At 38.3% G+C, this 15,522-nt stretch overlaps 1 protein-coding gene and 1 non-coding gene across 2 annotated transcripts; both read left to right on the top strand.

Moving 5' to 3' along the window:
- Positions 1–1,957: 1,957 nt before the first annotated feature.
- RABGGTB (Rab geranylgeranyltransferase subunit beta) lies at positions 1,958–15,064 on the top strand. Its single transcript, XM_030278830.4, has 9 exons — positions 1,958–2,219; positions 2,679–2,786; positions 3,788–3,985; positions 6,235–6,340; positions 7,751–7,803; positions 7,931–8,041; positions 11,119–11,244; positions 12,042–12,191; positions 14,080–15,064. Exons 1-9 carry the CDS (start codon positions 2,217–2,219, stop codon positions 14,218–14,220), a joined length of 996 nt encoding a protein of 331 aa, XP_030134690.1. The 5' UTR covers positions 1,958–2,216; the 3' UTR covers positions 14,221–15,064.
- Positions 2,946–3,028, top strand: LOC115496316 (small nucleolar RNA SNORD45). The gene has a single exon (XR_003961789.1). It is a non-coding gene; the product is annotated as a small nucleolar RNA SNORD45 (small nucleolar RNA).
- Positions 15,065–15,522: the final 458 nt, after the last annotated feature.

Raw genomic sequence — 15,522 nt, 5'->3', positions numbered from 1 at the left:
ACCGTCTACGTGCATCTGTGCTGAGGATTTATATAGTAGTCAGCAGTATCAGTATCAGCTTGAGAGAGTCTGGCCTTTACACTTTGAAGCATGTACATATTAAATGAGGATCAATCACTTCAAGTGGGAATGACTTAATAATGATTTACAATATGTCTTTTATTTAAAATCCAGTATATTTAAACACAGAATCACTGTATGCCGAGCTGGGAGGGAGCCACAAGGACCATCAAGTCCAACTCCTGGCCTTGCACAAAAATCCCACTCTGTGCCCAAGAGCATGGTCCAAATGCTGCTTGAGCTCTGGCAGCCTTGGAGCTCATGACCTGGTATGCCTGTTCAGTGCCTGACCATAGTATGGGGGGGGAAACCTTCCTCTAATACCAAACCTAAACCTCCTGACTTAGCTCCAGCCATTCCTTCAGGTTCTGTCACTGAGCTCCAGAGAGATTAAATCAGTGTCTGTCCCTCTTCCCCTCACAAGGAAGTTGTAGACTGTGATTAGTCTCCCCTCTGACTCTTCTTCAGGTTGAATAGACCAAGTGACCTCTGCCACTCCTCATACAGATTCCCCACAAGGCCCTTCACCATCTTGACTGCCCTCCTTTGTATACTCTCTAATAGCTTAATGTTGTTCTTGTATATATAAACCTATTACTGCTTTCCATCATTGTATATACTTAGCTATGCTTACAGCAAAAACAGCCAAGAAGAAGGCATTAGGATTTTTTTTAACCTTGGATAGACTTTTCCTGGCAATACTGGCAGAATTGACATTCCCTGGAGTTCTTAGACAAATTACTGGATACGTCAGGCTGTACTGCATCCAGTTCTAGGCTCCCCTGTATAAGAAAGATGGGGACTTAAAGGAGGGAGTCTAGCACATGGCCACAAAAATATTAAGGGCCTGAAGCATCTGTCATGTGAGAAGAGGCTAACTTTTTAGCCTGGACAAGATAAAGCTCAGATAATTTTATCTATGTGCATTAATACCTGATGGGATGCAATGAAGGGGAGGGAGCCAGCTTCATAGTACCCATTGACAAGTGGCAATGAGGACAATTAAAATACATGACATTCCACTGGAACACAGTTTTTTTTTTTTTTTTTACTGTGAGGGATGTTGTATGTTGTCAGAGGTGATGGAGTCTCCATTTGACTCTCAAAATTCAACAAGTAGTGTCTTGAACAACCTGCTCTAGCTAAGCCTACCTGGTGTAGGTGGATTGTGCTCCATGATTTCAAGAGATACCTTCAAACCTCAATAATTCTATTAAGTAATTTCCAATTTCACTCCAAAATGTCCCTTGCCTCTGTCTGGTCTCTTTCATATCTCATCTGAATTTACTGGATGGTTCTACTGCTGTCATCAGGTATAAGCTCTGCCTGCAATCCTTACTTCTTGGGTAAGCTACCTGGAAAATCAGTTCTTTAAAGAAAGCATTTAGTCTCTATAAATTACTGATTTTCCTCCAAGAAGAGCCATAATGCAACATCTTTGGTAAGTATTTGACGTATGTAAGAAATAGACCTTATTTTTGACTGTCTTATGCAACACAGCATTATATTTAGTACTGCTTCTTTGATGTTCCTGCCTGGTATAGTTCAGGGGGAACATGTGCCATCATCAAGAGTTGGTAATCATGAATAGAGTCACCCAAGACAATTTTAATGAAGAAGCAAGAGAAACGGTTTTGAGCAAAAGGACAGCTATCTTTACCCCTTTTACCTGCGACTAACAGCTATCTTTACCCATTTTACCTGCGACTAAATTCTTGGATTTGCTTTTTCACAGACCTGAGGAAGGAAACCGAAGTTATTTCTAAACGCTGTCCTATTTGCTGTGATGCAAGAAAGTGAACAGCTGGAGTTAGTGTACTTTAAAAAGTCTGTTTCAGAGCAGACTTTACCTGCCGCACGTCAGAAGGCAACGGCCGCTGCCGGCCCCCTGAAGGACACAGGGCGGAGCGGCGGCGCCGCTCGGCCCTTCGCAGCCACCGGCGGGCGGGACCGGGCGGGCACAGCGAGACCCCGCCGGCCGCCGCCTTCCGTCTCGCCGCTTCGCCTCTTCCGGTGAGGCGCGGCGAGGCCCCGCCGGCCGCCGCCTTCCGCCTCGCCGCTTCGCCTCTTCCGGTGGGGCACAGCGAGGCCCCGCCGGCCGCCGCCTTCGGCTTCGCCGCTTCGCCGCTTCGCCTCCTCCTGTGCGTGCGGAGAACATGGTGGGTCGGGGCTCCGTGCTGTGGCTCGTCTGGCGCGCGGCTGTACCGGCCTTGGAGGGGCGCGGGCCGCGCGGGGCCCGCTCGGGGCTCGGGGCGGCGCTCGCCGCTCCAGCGGCCTCGGGAGCGCGCGGGCTGGGCCGGGCGGCGCGGAGCCGTGGGGGCGCGGGGCGGCACGGCCGGGCTCGGGGAAGGGCTCCTGCGTCCGGCACTTCAGGGTGTTCTTGGCGAGTTGGTGTTACTTCTTAGCTTTATTACAAGGTTTGGTTCGTAGCCTTTCCTGGGGAAAGGTTTAGCCAGGCTGAACAGTGATGGCGTGAGATGCGCAACCTGACCTAGGCTCAAAATAGCTAGAGAGATGTTTTTTCTCAGAGTCACAGCCACCGGTGTTGGCTGCTTTATACCAAGTTGCTAAAACGTTTTGACCTGACATTGCAACTGACTTGTTGATGCTCTTTACAGGGAACACCGCAAAAGGATGTTATAATAAAACCCGATGCCCCAAGCACATTACTTTCAGAAAAACATGCGGACTATATAGCTTCATATGGAACAAAGAAGGATGATTATGTACGTATCAGTTTGTTACAGTGCAGCTGTGGTTTTGTTAACAGCAATAACCTTTATTTATTGGCTCAGATTTAAGGGTTAGATGCATGTTAGCAAGCTAATTGTTTTTTACCCTGCAATCCAAAGTGTAAAACAAAGGTGCCCTTGTTAATGTCGCTAGGTCTGTGGTAACTTTTGGCATGTATTATCTGACTATAATTTTGAAGATTATTATTTTAGCTCTGTAATTACTCTGAGACCTGAGAAACAAGCTACTAGCTTCTTTATCCACTAGAATGCACAAGTAGAGTTGCATTTGCATGTTACTCTTTTGATGGGACAACTTATATCAATTTTACAATCATAATGGTTGGATGTAGTCCGCAACAATGGGATTCCACTTCCAGCAGGTAAAAATAGTCAATAACTGCTTACATGAAGAAAAGTTGCGGTTACGTTTACTGTTCACAAAAGCATGCCAAGCACTGTTGCTTTCAATTGTAGTGCATGTAAAAAAATAATGTTTATGTAGTGCAGGTGATGTAATCAATGTAAGAGAATTCAATGAAAAATTTCACTCCCTAGTGCAACTTTAGATTGTAAGAGTTTTGGCACTTCGAAATAGACTTGTTATTTTTTGAGACTAGTTAGGGTGGCAATTTGAGGACTTCTTTGAATGTCAAGATATTAAGTCATCTGAAATGAATTGGTGCACAACTACTTGTTTGTGGCTAATTTGACATTGAGCTTGACGGTTTGAACTAGAAAAATACAGGGAGGAAGGGAGTACGTGTTGGTATCTATATGTATATGTACATTTTCCCATATGTATGAGTATGTATATACACATGTGCGTGATGTACAGAATATCTCTGAGTGGCTGATGTGTAGTTGCTAAGTGGTTGGAAAACGATTCACTAACTAGAAGCTAAGATATTTGTGGAAGTTAATGAATGTATTTTCATTGCGCTGTATTGATGGTGTGCTCATCTGATCAAGAACTAAAATAATGCACTGTTTAGGAATACTGTATGTCGGAGTATTTGAGGATGAGTGGTGTGTACTGGGGACTGACAGCAATGGATCTCATGGGGCAGCTGCACCGAATGAACAAAGAGGAAATTCTGTCATTCATCAAATCGTGTCAACATGAGTGTGGTGGAATAAGTGCCAGCATAGGTCATGATCCTCATCTTCTGTATACCCTCAGTGCTGTCCAGGTAAAAGTAGAAGGGTAATTTTAGAAAAAAGTGTTTGTGATTAAGTTTTTATGATTGCAGATTTATGAACCAGTTACTGTTGGAGGCCCATGACAAAAACTATTTCAGTATCTTAATAAAAAAAAAAAAAATCTAATGGACCAAACTGTAGGATTTAGCTGTATCACTTGACAAAAATTGTCCTATTTGGGGAATGTTTTACCTTTAATGGTCAATTAATGGTTACAGCATTGTTGCCAGTTTTGTAAGTTATCTTGGAATACTCCTTAGCTACAGGTTTTACTGGAGCATTTTATAGATAATTTTTTATTTTATAAATTATTCTTAGTGCATGTTGAGGTGGCAGATACGTATGACCAGAACAAGAGCGTTTTTTTTAATATGAGTTTCTTTGGGGTGTATAATTGAAAAAATTTACTAGTCTGTTGAGCATTTAATTTATTTGGTGCATATGCTCCCCCTGATAAGAAGTAACTCTCAATCTTATTTTTTCACTGCAGCTGTTTCCATTATAGACTTATTTTCTCACTATTGCTCATGCCTTTATTTTGTTCTGTTTTTTTGTTCTGCTGATGCAAACCATTGTGTGAAAAAGTACCAAAAAGGCTCAAACACCTCTGAACAATTAGCTTGATTGCTTGCAGTGTGTGTCTCTCATTCAATCTTATGGATGAAGTATTTTAAGGACATTACAAAAAATAATAAAGCATTCTTTTCTAGGCAGAAACATTGCTGGATTTAAGATGATGGGTTTGAACCCCTTAGGGAGGACAGGATGCTCTAAGGTTGATCATTATTGCCACTTTAGCTCTAGAATTACTCTGAATACTGTGAGAACCAGGACATCAAAGTTTTTCCAGGCTGTGATGTCTGAATATTTCCAAATTGTCCAATCCAGCTCCTTTCACAGATTCCAATTCAGTATAAGGGGACTATAATTTGAGGTTGTTACCTTACAAATTAGATATGTTAGTTCTTAAATATGTACTTGATATTACTAGGAGATATTTTCATGTTAATTAAATTGAGCTATAGCTGTCCAAACTGAAAAAGTGTTCAGAAATGCTGATGTAAAATTTTTTGTGGTAAACTTAACCAGCATATCTTAATGAGTATGCATGGTCTTAGTGAACAAACACCATTTGGTCCTGTCTACGTATCTGGGATGTTTAAAGGGTCATACCATATGTTCTTATGATCACAGTTAATAGTAATTTGTTCAGATTTGCATTTAGGGTGCATATTTTGATTATATATTTTCTGTTGGAGTTGTATGTTCTTTTTTTTTTTTTTAATTTTCCATAAGACTTATATTTTATTTGACTTAAATTTTATTTAACAATTTAAAGATTCCAGCCAGCTAGATTTAAAGTCATAGTGTCCAGCGTTTTTCAGGATTGTTAATGTAACATTGCTTAGTTTCAGCTGGTTTTTTTTTTCCATTTTGTGATATATAATAAATTCTTATTTACTCTCTCTACTGATTATGCAAGGTGTGAGTAAAAACATTAAGTCAGACAGGGCTCTGAAACAGTACTGTTGTTTTCACACGACATTGTGTCATACAAATTTGCTGGTTTAAATCAGTGATGGTTTGGAAATTTGTATTCCCTACTATGATCTGTATTTTTCTTCCAGAATATATTGACTGTACAGTAGGTGTATAATCATATTGTTCAAAATTTTTTATTAAATAATTGCATTTTGGTTCTATTCATTATGTTTAAAATTTTAATGTATATAAAAATCTAATAATTTGAAATGAGTAATTGTTGACAAGTTTGCACTGTAAGTAGAATTAGTAACTAGCAGGTTAACATACACATATCCAAGTAGTTGCAGTGCAAAACCACAAATTGGTACATCTAAGGTGTCATTGTCCCATTACAATATTAACCGTAATCAAATCTCTGTTCTACATATTGCTAACATAAAATAAATAAACCTTGTTATGCTTTTGAAAGAAGACCTCAACACTTTGAAAGTAACAAAGCATGAAAGAGTTCAGTTTGAATTGTTTGTATCTCCGTTTGAGAATGTCCTAAAGGTTTTAGACAAAAATAATCTACAGTGCAGAGATTAACTACTAAAGTGAAAAAAACCTTTACTTTAATAAGCCTTATCAAATAGCATTCAGAGTTAATTAAATCAAGTCTTTTATAAATCCATTATTTCTTTTTGTTAAGAAATAAATTTTTAAAATTTTTGCTCCACTTTGATTGTTACTGTGTCCTTTTTTCCCCCCCCAGATTCTTATCTTGTATGATAGTCTCCATGTAGTTGATGTAAATAAAATTGTTGAATATATTCAGAGCTTGCAGAAAGAAGATGGATCGTTTGCTGGAGACGAATGGGGTAATTTTTAGATCTCTTAAATATAGTGTCTAGGTTGACTTGTATAAGTCTGTAGACCTAAGTTCCCTTGGATGGTCTTTTTGCATATGTATTATATGTGAACACTTTTCTGAGTCATGAAAAAGAAGGGTTTGTGAAGGACAGAATTATATTTCATTCCTTTCATAAATATTCTCAACTTCAGTTCCATTCTTATATTAAAAATAAAGTATCTTGAAAACTTTTGGGCATTTTTAACTTAACAGTACTTTGAAATACTAGATACACTGTTTAATAAGGAGCATTTTATACTTGCTATTTGATGGTAGTTAGTAATGACCTATATCCATGTCAAATGTGAAAGGATTTTTCACTATGTGGGAGTGAGAAAGACTGAGTTTGTACTCATTAACTTCTCTTAATACTGATTTTGTTTCTGCATATATATTCTTTATGAACAAATACAACATTTTTAAGCTGTGGCATAAATATTTAGTCACTCTAAAAGTATTTATCACCATGGGAGACCTAAATTTTAAGAAAATCTATTGCATATCACTCTTGTTCAGGTAAAATTCAGCAACTGAGATCTTAGCAGTATATGTATGCTACTGTAAAGGTAGATGATGTGCTGTGTGCTATATTGGTTTATAGTTTGCTGCGCCCTTTTTGTTGAAGTATTTCGAGAGGTGCAGCTGAGGGAGTGTGATCCCTGATGTAGGACAGAGCAGCAGATGTTTGGTTTATATGTTTCAGCTTGTGAATTTCTTATGAACAGAAGTCTTGCAAAAGTTCAACCAAGAAACACAATGTTTGCGGCTCAGTTAAATTGTAAATTGTGACTTCAAGTATTAATTGCCTGGAATTGGTGCTACTAGAGTTATATTGGACTTGACAAGCAATCATTCTGTTATAGACGTAGGCGCTTTGGTTTTTCTTCCAGTACAAATATGCAATAGAAGCCTTGTAACTTTAATTAGATTTCCCCTAAAACAAGAAATGGCTTCTACTTCTGGCTGGATTTAAGGCAGAGCAAGAGTTGTCTGATTATTTTTGCATTATTTCCGTTGCTCTGCAACTATCTGTAGAGCACTACAGATAAACCCTAAAATTAAACAGTTGTTTGTGAATTACCACTTGCTGAATTGATTTGGATATATAGCTGTCCAGCTCTAAATGAGTTGTTGACTTTTATGAACAGTAGAACATACAGAGCACTTAAATAGTAATGTATATTTTCTAAATTACATGGGGAATAATTGGTAAGCTGGAAAATTAAACTGTATGGGAGGATTTTTTTTTAGCTGATTTTTGGTTTTTTTGATGTAGAACCTAGGATTTTAACATTTTGTTCCATATTTTCAGTAGTGATTTAAATGTATGTTTGTTGAAAAAATAATCTGCTTTTATTCCTTATCCCCCACATTATAGGAGAAATAGATACAAGGTTCTCTTTCTGTGCTGCAGCAACTCTTGCACTTCTGGTAAGTCCTAAACTATCACTTGCACAAGTAGAGAATCAATTGGTACTGCTCTTTGGTACTGCTGAGGTGTCTGCAGAAGATCAGCTTGGTAGAATGTCAAGTGCATTAGTTATTTTCTGACTTGCAGGGAAGGCTGGATGCTATTGATGTGGAAAAAGCAGTAGAATTCGTTTTGTCCTGTATGAACTTTGATGGAGGATTTGGTTGTAGACCAGGTTCCGAATCACATGCAGGACAGGTGAGTTTATCTTTATATGGAAATACTTTAAATTAGCAAGCATCACATACTGCCTATAAATGTTTCTTAACAACCTTTATCAGTGATGACAGTGGATGTATCTCTTGTTTCCCAAATGCCTGATTCTACTATCCTAGTTAAAATAAATTAACGGATACATAACCTAATCTGGGAAGGCAAGTCGAGACTTGAAAGTTTAGGTAGGAAGAAGGACTGTAACAGAACAGCTTTTAGGACTACATTTGGGTCTTCACATGGTGATTTTGTAATTGCTAGCATGAGGATTTTTAGAGAAATTGAAATGGATATCAATGGAGACGGTGAACAAGATTTATCAATGTTTCTGACACAGGTCATAATGAGGCATAAAGGTCAATTGTATAGTCCGAGATTTATCGGCCAATGAACCCAAATAAAAACAAGACATGAATCCTGTCAAGAATTACTTAATTTTTTGAGGAAAGTCAGTTTTTAGATGACATACCTAAGCTAGTAATGGGAATATTTATCAGCTAGAATCACTAGTCTTACACACTGTTATTACTGACAGTGAATTCTGGAAAAAGCTCAGTAAAATGTACTTGAGAAGAAAATGCAGTAGTATAAATAGAAGAAAATAAGGGATCTCCTGAGGAATACAATCTAAATAACTTCTTTCATCAGGAAATTTACATAATGGAAATAATTTAAAATTTAAATTTACCTTTCAAATTCTTTTTCTTTTAATGGAAAAGTTTAGTGCATTTAACCTGAATGTGTGAAAGAAATCAACTTTTAATGCTGTTGCAGTTACCTGTTTATTTTGCATAATTATGGTGAGTAATGCCATAGCTAGGATTCACCTCATCACATGAAAATAGTAGAGGCATTTTGTTGAAAAGTGTTGGGTTTCCTGCCCCTTCTTTGTTTAAAATCAAGGAAAAAAGTTAAGTCTGTTACATGTACTTACCTTATAGTTTTAATGTACAGTAGCATTGCCCATATAGTCTAAATGGCTGGACCATGATCTAGTGTTCAAGGAAGTTAGTTCAGTAGCTGAACCCACTCTGTTTGCAGCTGGCATTTCCTGTGAGGATTCAATCTGTTGTGCTTATTCACATACTTCTTAAAAAGCTCTCTCTTTCACCTCCATGGAAGTTCAGTAGTTTTCTGGGAATATTGGCAAACCTGACCTCCTAGGTCACCGGGTGACCTGCCTAGTAGATGAGAGAAAGGCAGTGGATATGTCTACCCAGACTTGAGTAAAGCTTTTGACATGCTTTCTCACAGAATTCTCCTGGAGAGGCGGCAGCCCATGTCTTGGACAAGTGCAGTCTTGGCTGCATGGCCGGACCCAGAGAGTAGTGGGGAATGATGTTAAATCCAGTTGGTGAAGGGTCACAATTGGGAATCTCCAGGGCTCAGTTTTGGGGTCAGTCCTATTTGATATCCTCATCAGTGGTCTGGACAAAGGAATCTTGTGCATGCTCAGTAAGGTCACAGGAAGGACCAGTTTGTGTGGGAGTTTTGATTCTTGGCAGAAGGCTCTGCAAAGCCTGAATCCACAGGCCAAGGCCAGCTGTGTGATGTCCAACAAGGCCAAGTGCCGGCTCCTGCACTTGTGTCACAACAACCCTGTGGAATGCTCCAGATTCGGGGAAGAGTGGCTGAAAAGCTGCCCAGCAGGAAAGGACCTAGGGGTGCTGACCAGCAGGAGCTGAATATCAGCCCAGGTGGGCAAGAAGGCCATTGGCACCTGTACCAGCCACAGGGTGGTCACTGGACCAGGGCAATTGCTGTCCCTTGTGCTGGCACTGCTGGGGTACCTCCAATCCTGAGGGCAGTTTTGGGCTCATCACTTCCAAAAGGACATTATGGTGCTGGAGTATGTCTAGAGAAGGGTGATAGAGCTGGGGAAGGCTATGGAATATAACACAACAGCTGTGCCTGTGAGGAGCAGCTGAGGGTACTGGAGTGTTTAGTCCTGAGAAAAGAAGGTTCAGGAGAGACTACCTGAAAGGAGGCTGTGGCAAGCTGGGGGTCTGTCTCTTCTCCCAGTCAGTTAGTGACAGGACAAGTGAAAATGACCTTTAAGTTGCACTGCAGGAGATTTGGATTGCATGTTAGGAAGAATTTCTTCACTGCAGGAGTGGTTAAGCACTGGAATAGACTCCCTAGGAAAGTAGTGGAGTCTCCATCTCTGGAAGTGTTCAAAAAACAAGTAGATGTGTCACTTCCTGATAATAGTATGGTGTTATTTGGTGGTATCAAGTTAAAGGTTGGACTTGATGATTTTAGAGGTCTTTTCCAGCCTTAATGATTCCATGATTCTTGGCTTTTTGTGCTTCACTGCTTTCTTAATAACTGCATGAAATGTGACCAAAGTATGCTGTTGCACTGTCAATGTTATCGCCCAGGCAAAAACTATTAATTTTAAAATTAATATTAAAAGGGGATTAAATTAAAATTAGTAAAATTAATTGTATTAATTCGTTTAATTAATTAAATCATTTAGGGGATTAATAAAATTAAAAGGCAATTAATCAATGCAGATATATTACATGGCACTTCGAAAGTAAGTGTGACATAACTGAACACATAGAGAATTGCCAAGATAGTTAATGATCCAAGTTAGCCTGTTTTTTTAGTTAGGGAATTCATTTTTTGTTTACTGTTTGCAAGTGTTAGGGTAAAAGGCAGGTACAGGAACAAACCATACACTGTATGCAAAATTTTCTGCAGGCTGGATATGGCCTTTATAAAGTCAGTTTGACTACTCTGTCTTGAGAGTCTGTGTTTTTAAAATAAAATTGTATGGCTCTCTCAGATCTCCTAGGATCACTTTCCAAACCTCGCAGTAGTGTCTTATATTAGTGAAATATTACAAATTGTACTACTGGTACTTTTTTACAAAAGGAACTATAACAATAACATGGTTTTATAAAGGAAAAGTCTTTGAAACTAAAAGTTGAAATGTGTGTGAGCTTATTTTGCATTGTTTACATGACTGTATTTCTGCTTTGAGATCTTCCTGCATTTAGTCTGCTAAACTATATTTAGTTATTAAATACACAAACAATTTATGTCTGTAATTTTAGATCTATTGTTGCACAGGATTTCTGGCTATAACAGACCAGTTGCATCAAATAAATGTTGACTTGCTGGGTTGGTGGCTTTGTGAACGTCAGTTACCTTCTGGAGGTCTCAATGGACGACCAGAGAAGGTATCGTGTTGCTTCTTTTCTTTGTTCAAAATCTCCATTGAGATGGAGATTGCTTTTTCTGAAGCTGAACTACTGCAAAATGTCATGACTGCTATAAAACATTTAGTAAACCTTTCAGAGAAGTCAGGCCTTATCCTGATTCTTTCTTTTGTTACTAACACCTGTCATGCAGTCCTTAGCTTGACTTTGTTTGAGTCCTCAGTATAGCAAAGTACACATACTGAAGGATGTCTTGCTGATTAATTGAGCCATTATCCTGTTAAACTGGGTCTTTAATATTTTCTTACTTGGGGAATGATCTTTTCTATACGATTTGTATAAAAATTACTGTTCTGCTGGATGTAAATCCTGTGTGTCACAGTGTTTCACATCACACTAGAGATTTGTGTAACCTAGAAAAATCTCTGGCAAATAGATAATCAACCAACAGATTCCCCTGCTTCCCCTCTTGCCCCCAAAATACAAATAGTTGATATTAACTTCTTTGTATTTCCTCTTGAAAGAAGTGCTGTGGTTTTTCAGCCTCTCTCACAGAAGGTGAAGTCTTTAAAAATCACATTCTTGTGGTCTTGTTTCTTGAAGACATTTGAAAAAGATACTTTCCCTTCCTGAAAACAGAAGTCCACTGTAGAGAGACACTATCAAGAAATTCTTTTACTCCAAAGACACTCTTAAGTGTTGTGTCTCCACAAGAGTATTATGATAGCGCACCTGATAATGTGCAGAATTGCCAGTAAAATTTGCAACATTATGTTTGAAACCCAAGCAAATAATTAATCTTCCTCTCTGCTTGCCAGTTACCTGATGTATGTTATTCGTGGTGGGTGCTAGCTTCTTTGAAGATGATTGGTAGGATACAGTGGATTGACAGAGAGAAACTGCGCTGCTTTATTTTGGCATGCCAGGATGAGGAGACTGGAGGATTTGCTGACAGACCGGGAGATATGGTAAGTGAGATTTTTTTCTAAATAAAATACACATGAAAATTTCAACTCGAGATTCCAACTTTTGTTTGAGAGTAACTCAATTCATGGTCCTGGTGGGTTCTGCAGAGGCTGCAGTTTACTCTGAAGGAAGAATAGGGAAGAATTGCCATTGAAGGCGTACTTGGGGAGCGCATTCTTTACAATGCACATGTATCTCCCAGTGAAGTCTGTTGCCATTCCTTACAAAATCTGTTTTGGTCCCCCAAAACACAAACCATTTCTCACAAGACCATTTGGAAGATCTGTGTAAAAACACACTATTTGGTGGTGGGTTTTCCAGTGCATGTATGGGTTCTTTGGGTTTATTATTTTGTTTGTGAAATTATCTGCAAGCTAAAGTCTGGTTGTAGGTTAAATGGTCTTCAGCTCTCTTGTTTTGTCTGATCTAATTAAATAATGAGTTTTTATTAAGAATCCCTATACACTAACTTTCAGTCTTTGCTAGCCCAGCCACTGAATGAGTCTTGTAGTTGACATTTGTCTAGCTGAGGGAGGAAGAAGCTTTTGAGATAACATCGTCAAGAGGCTGGTGCTATGAATTTTTTACTTGTTGAGAGAGAAGTTACGATTTAGCTGGTCTGTTCTCTTTGATTTCAAGTGGAACTAATTAATATTGTCCCAGTGAAATGGCAGATAAAGTTTTTATCTTTCAAGAGTGCTGCACAGATAAAATAGAAGGTATTGTGAGACTTCATTCCTGTTGAACACTTGGCATATTTTTAATGGTCTGGAAAGGTATTAGCTGTTTTTATTGCAGCTGCCCATGTCTGCTTCCTTCTCCACAAATGCATTCAAAAATAAAGTAACTTTTTTTTTTTTTTTTTTTTTGCAAGCAGCTACTTTATTCCCAGTTGGGGGAGAAAGCTGTTAACGCCGATCTGTCATTTAGAAAGTGTTTTTGTGTTCTTAAATTAGGAAGAGTTCTGAATTTCTAAGGAGCTTATAGGAAGACCTTTTCCCTTTTCAGAATTCTTGAAGAAAAGCCTGGAACTTGAAGTCTAAATGCTTTTCTAGCTTTGAGTAATGAAATATATGCATCTTTTTGGAAGAGCAGCTCTGAAGAGCCTTTTCTCTATATCTAAGGAGAGCACCTTTGGGACAGCTTTTCTATGTTACATTAGCTGTAATTTAATATTATTCTTACCTGTCTTTGAATGCTGAAGTGTAGAAAATTCTACTTCTGTAGAAATGTTGACTTCCTGGTTTTTGCTTTATTCCTGTAGAAACTCAGTCCTAACAGACCTTGTTTTGGGGTATTTTGTGTTTGGGTTGTTTTTTCATTTGTTTGTTTTGTGGGGAGGAGAGAGGGGTCGTGGTCTTAGGAGTAGAGGTTTGGGGGGTTTTGTTTTTATTTGTAGTTCTGGGAGGTTTTCTGGCATAATAGGTTGCTGCCTCTCTCTCAAGGTTTTACAGCACAGCTCTGTATTTGGAAACCAGTAAAGAGCATTATGATATTTCTGATGAACAAATGGGGAATTTATGGAAGTGGTACCTGTAGATGATCCAGTTTACCTTTAAAATGTTAATTATCTTTGCTTCTACCACCCTGTGATATTGCATGCTAATAGACAAGTGTGAGTGCTTTCTATCTCAGAGTTGAAAATTGTCTTAGCAGCAGATAATAGACAAGCATGCCTGAGAAAATACAGCATTGTAAATACCTCCTATGGAAATTTCTTGCCTGTCAGGTCATGCTAGCACAAATGAAAGTGTATTTAGTTGTATTGTCTTTCCCGGAGAAGCTGTGGAGATTTTCATTTCTCTTGCTGGCAAATGAAAATTTCAATCCATACAAGTGAAAAACAAATTGACTTTTGGAAACAGACACAAGCTTTCTTTTTTCTTCCAGGTGGATCCATTTCACACCTTATTTGGTATTGCTGGACTATCTTTATTAGGAGAAGAACAAATTAAGGCCGTCAATCCTGTCTTTTGTATGCCAGAAGATGTCCTTCGAAGAATAAATGTACAGCCTGAGCTTGTAAGCTAAGTCTCATAAGAGACAAAAGCTTTTTATGACCAATTGCTTTGGTTTTACTGATTTATAATCTCATCTGTGAAGCTGTCAGCATATGCTTCATTCAGATGTGTTTACATTATGGAAGTAAAGCAGTAGCTTTGCTGTGGACTTTGTCACTTCATAAATTGTTTCAGAACAGGCTGGTTCTCATAACCGGAGTGTAACATGTTATTTGGTTGTATTCTAAGATGTGTAGAAACATTTCAATTCTGTATCTAAATGTATGAGCCTTGGCGCTTTTTTTTTTTAAATATAAGATTCAAATTAGAGCTTGACAGTGTGAATGCTTAACTTTTCTATTCCTGTAATATCAACCATGCTAGTACTGGTCTTCATACAGGCCTCTTTTGATGGTGGATCATGCAGAGCACTTTAAAAAATACCAAACCAAACAAACCAATAAAATCCTACCTAAGCCACACACTTAATACCACACACGTATTTAATTATTCCTGTTCACATTTGCCATCACTTTTCTCTACTGAGAAACAACTGCTTCTTCTCACAGTAATTGATACCAGTAATACCATAATTATGGTTCTTCTAAATATGCAGATGTCTTCATTTATTGATGAGTCCCTTAGACAAAATTCTACTGATACTTGAGATACAGCATACCTTGAGTATGTATAGTGAAACTTGCTAACATTGACCATTCTAGGGAAGCTCTCTGTTGGATGGTAAATTGTAATTGAACATAGAGTTGATTCTAAATCTGTTGCTGGGTTGAAATCCTGCTTTTGTAGCTTTTAAGACACTAATTGTCAACACTTGATTGTGGTGTAATTGAAAATAAAACTAGCTGTGGAAAATACTTGTTCTCTGAAGGGTGAAATCATCTTTGTCTTCATAGAAGTGCTAAAATTGCCTCTTAATTTACACTCCACACATCCTAGCTGGGACTGAATGATATTCCACTTGTGACATATAGTAAAAGGTAATTGGGAAGGGGAGGAAGTCTTTAATAATCTCTGTACTTACATTTATGTAAGGCCTAAAGTTGTTTCACCTGTACTTCACTCAGCAGAGATAGCCACCCAAGATTTGGCCTGCATAGTTTTCATACTAGCAGAACTATATATTGATGTGGAGTCATTTAAAATAAAAACCCAAACTCACTGAGTAGAATATATTGGCTTAGGCTACAATATTGGGAATTAATTTGATAATAGTAAATACTACTCTAGCCATGACCAGCTTTTGAACCAATTTCAGTCACAGTAAAAAAGTGTCTTTTTGCACTTTTTAGTGCCTTTTTTAGCACTTCAGAAG

Source organism: Taeniopygia guttata, chromosome 8 (assembly GCF_048771995.1).
Source record: "Taeniopygia guttata chromosome 8, bTaeGut7.mat, whole genome shotgun sequence".
NCBI lineage: Eukaryota > Metazoa > Chordata > Aves > Passeriformes > Estrildidae > Taeniopygia > Taeniopygia guttata.
This window is presented reverse-complemented; position numbering and strand designations above follow the sequence as displayed.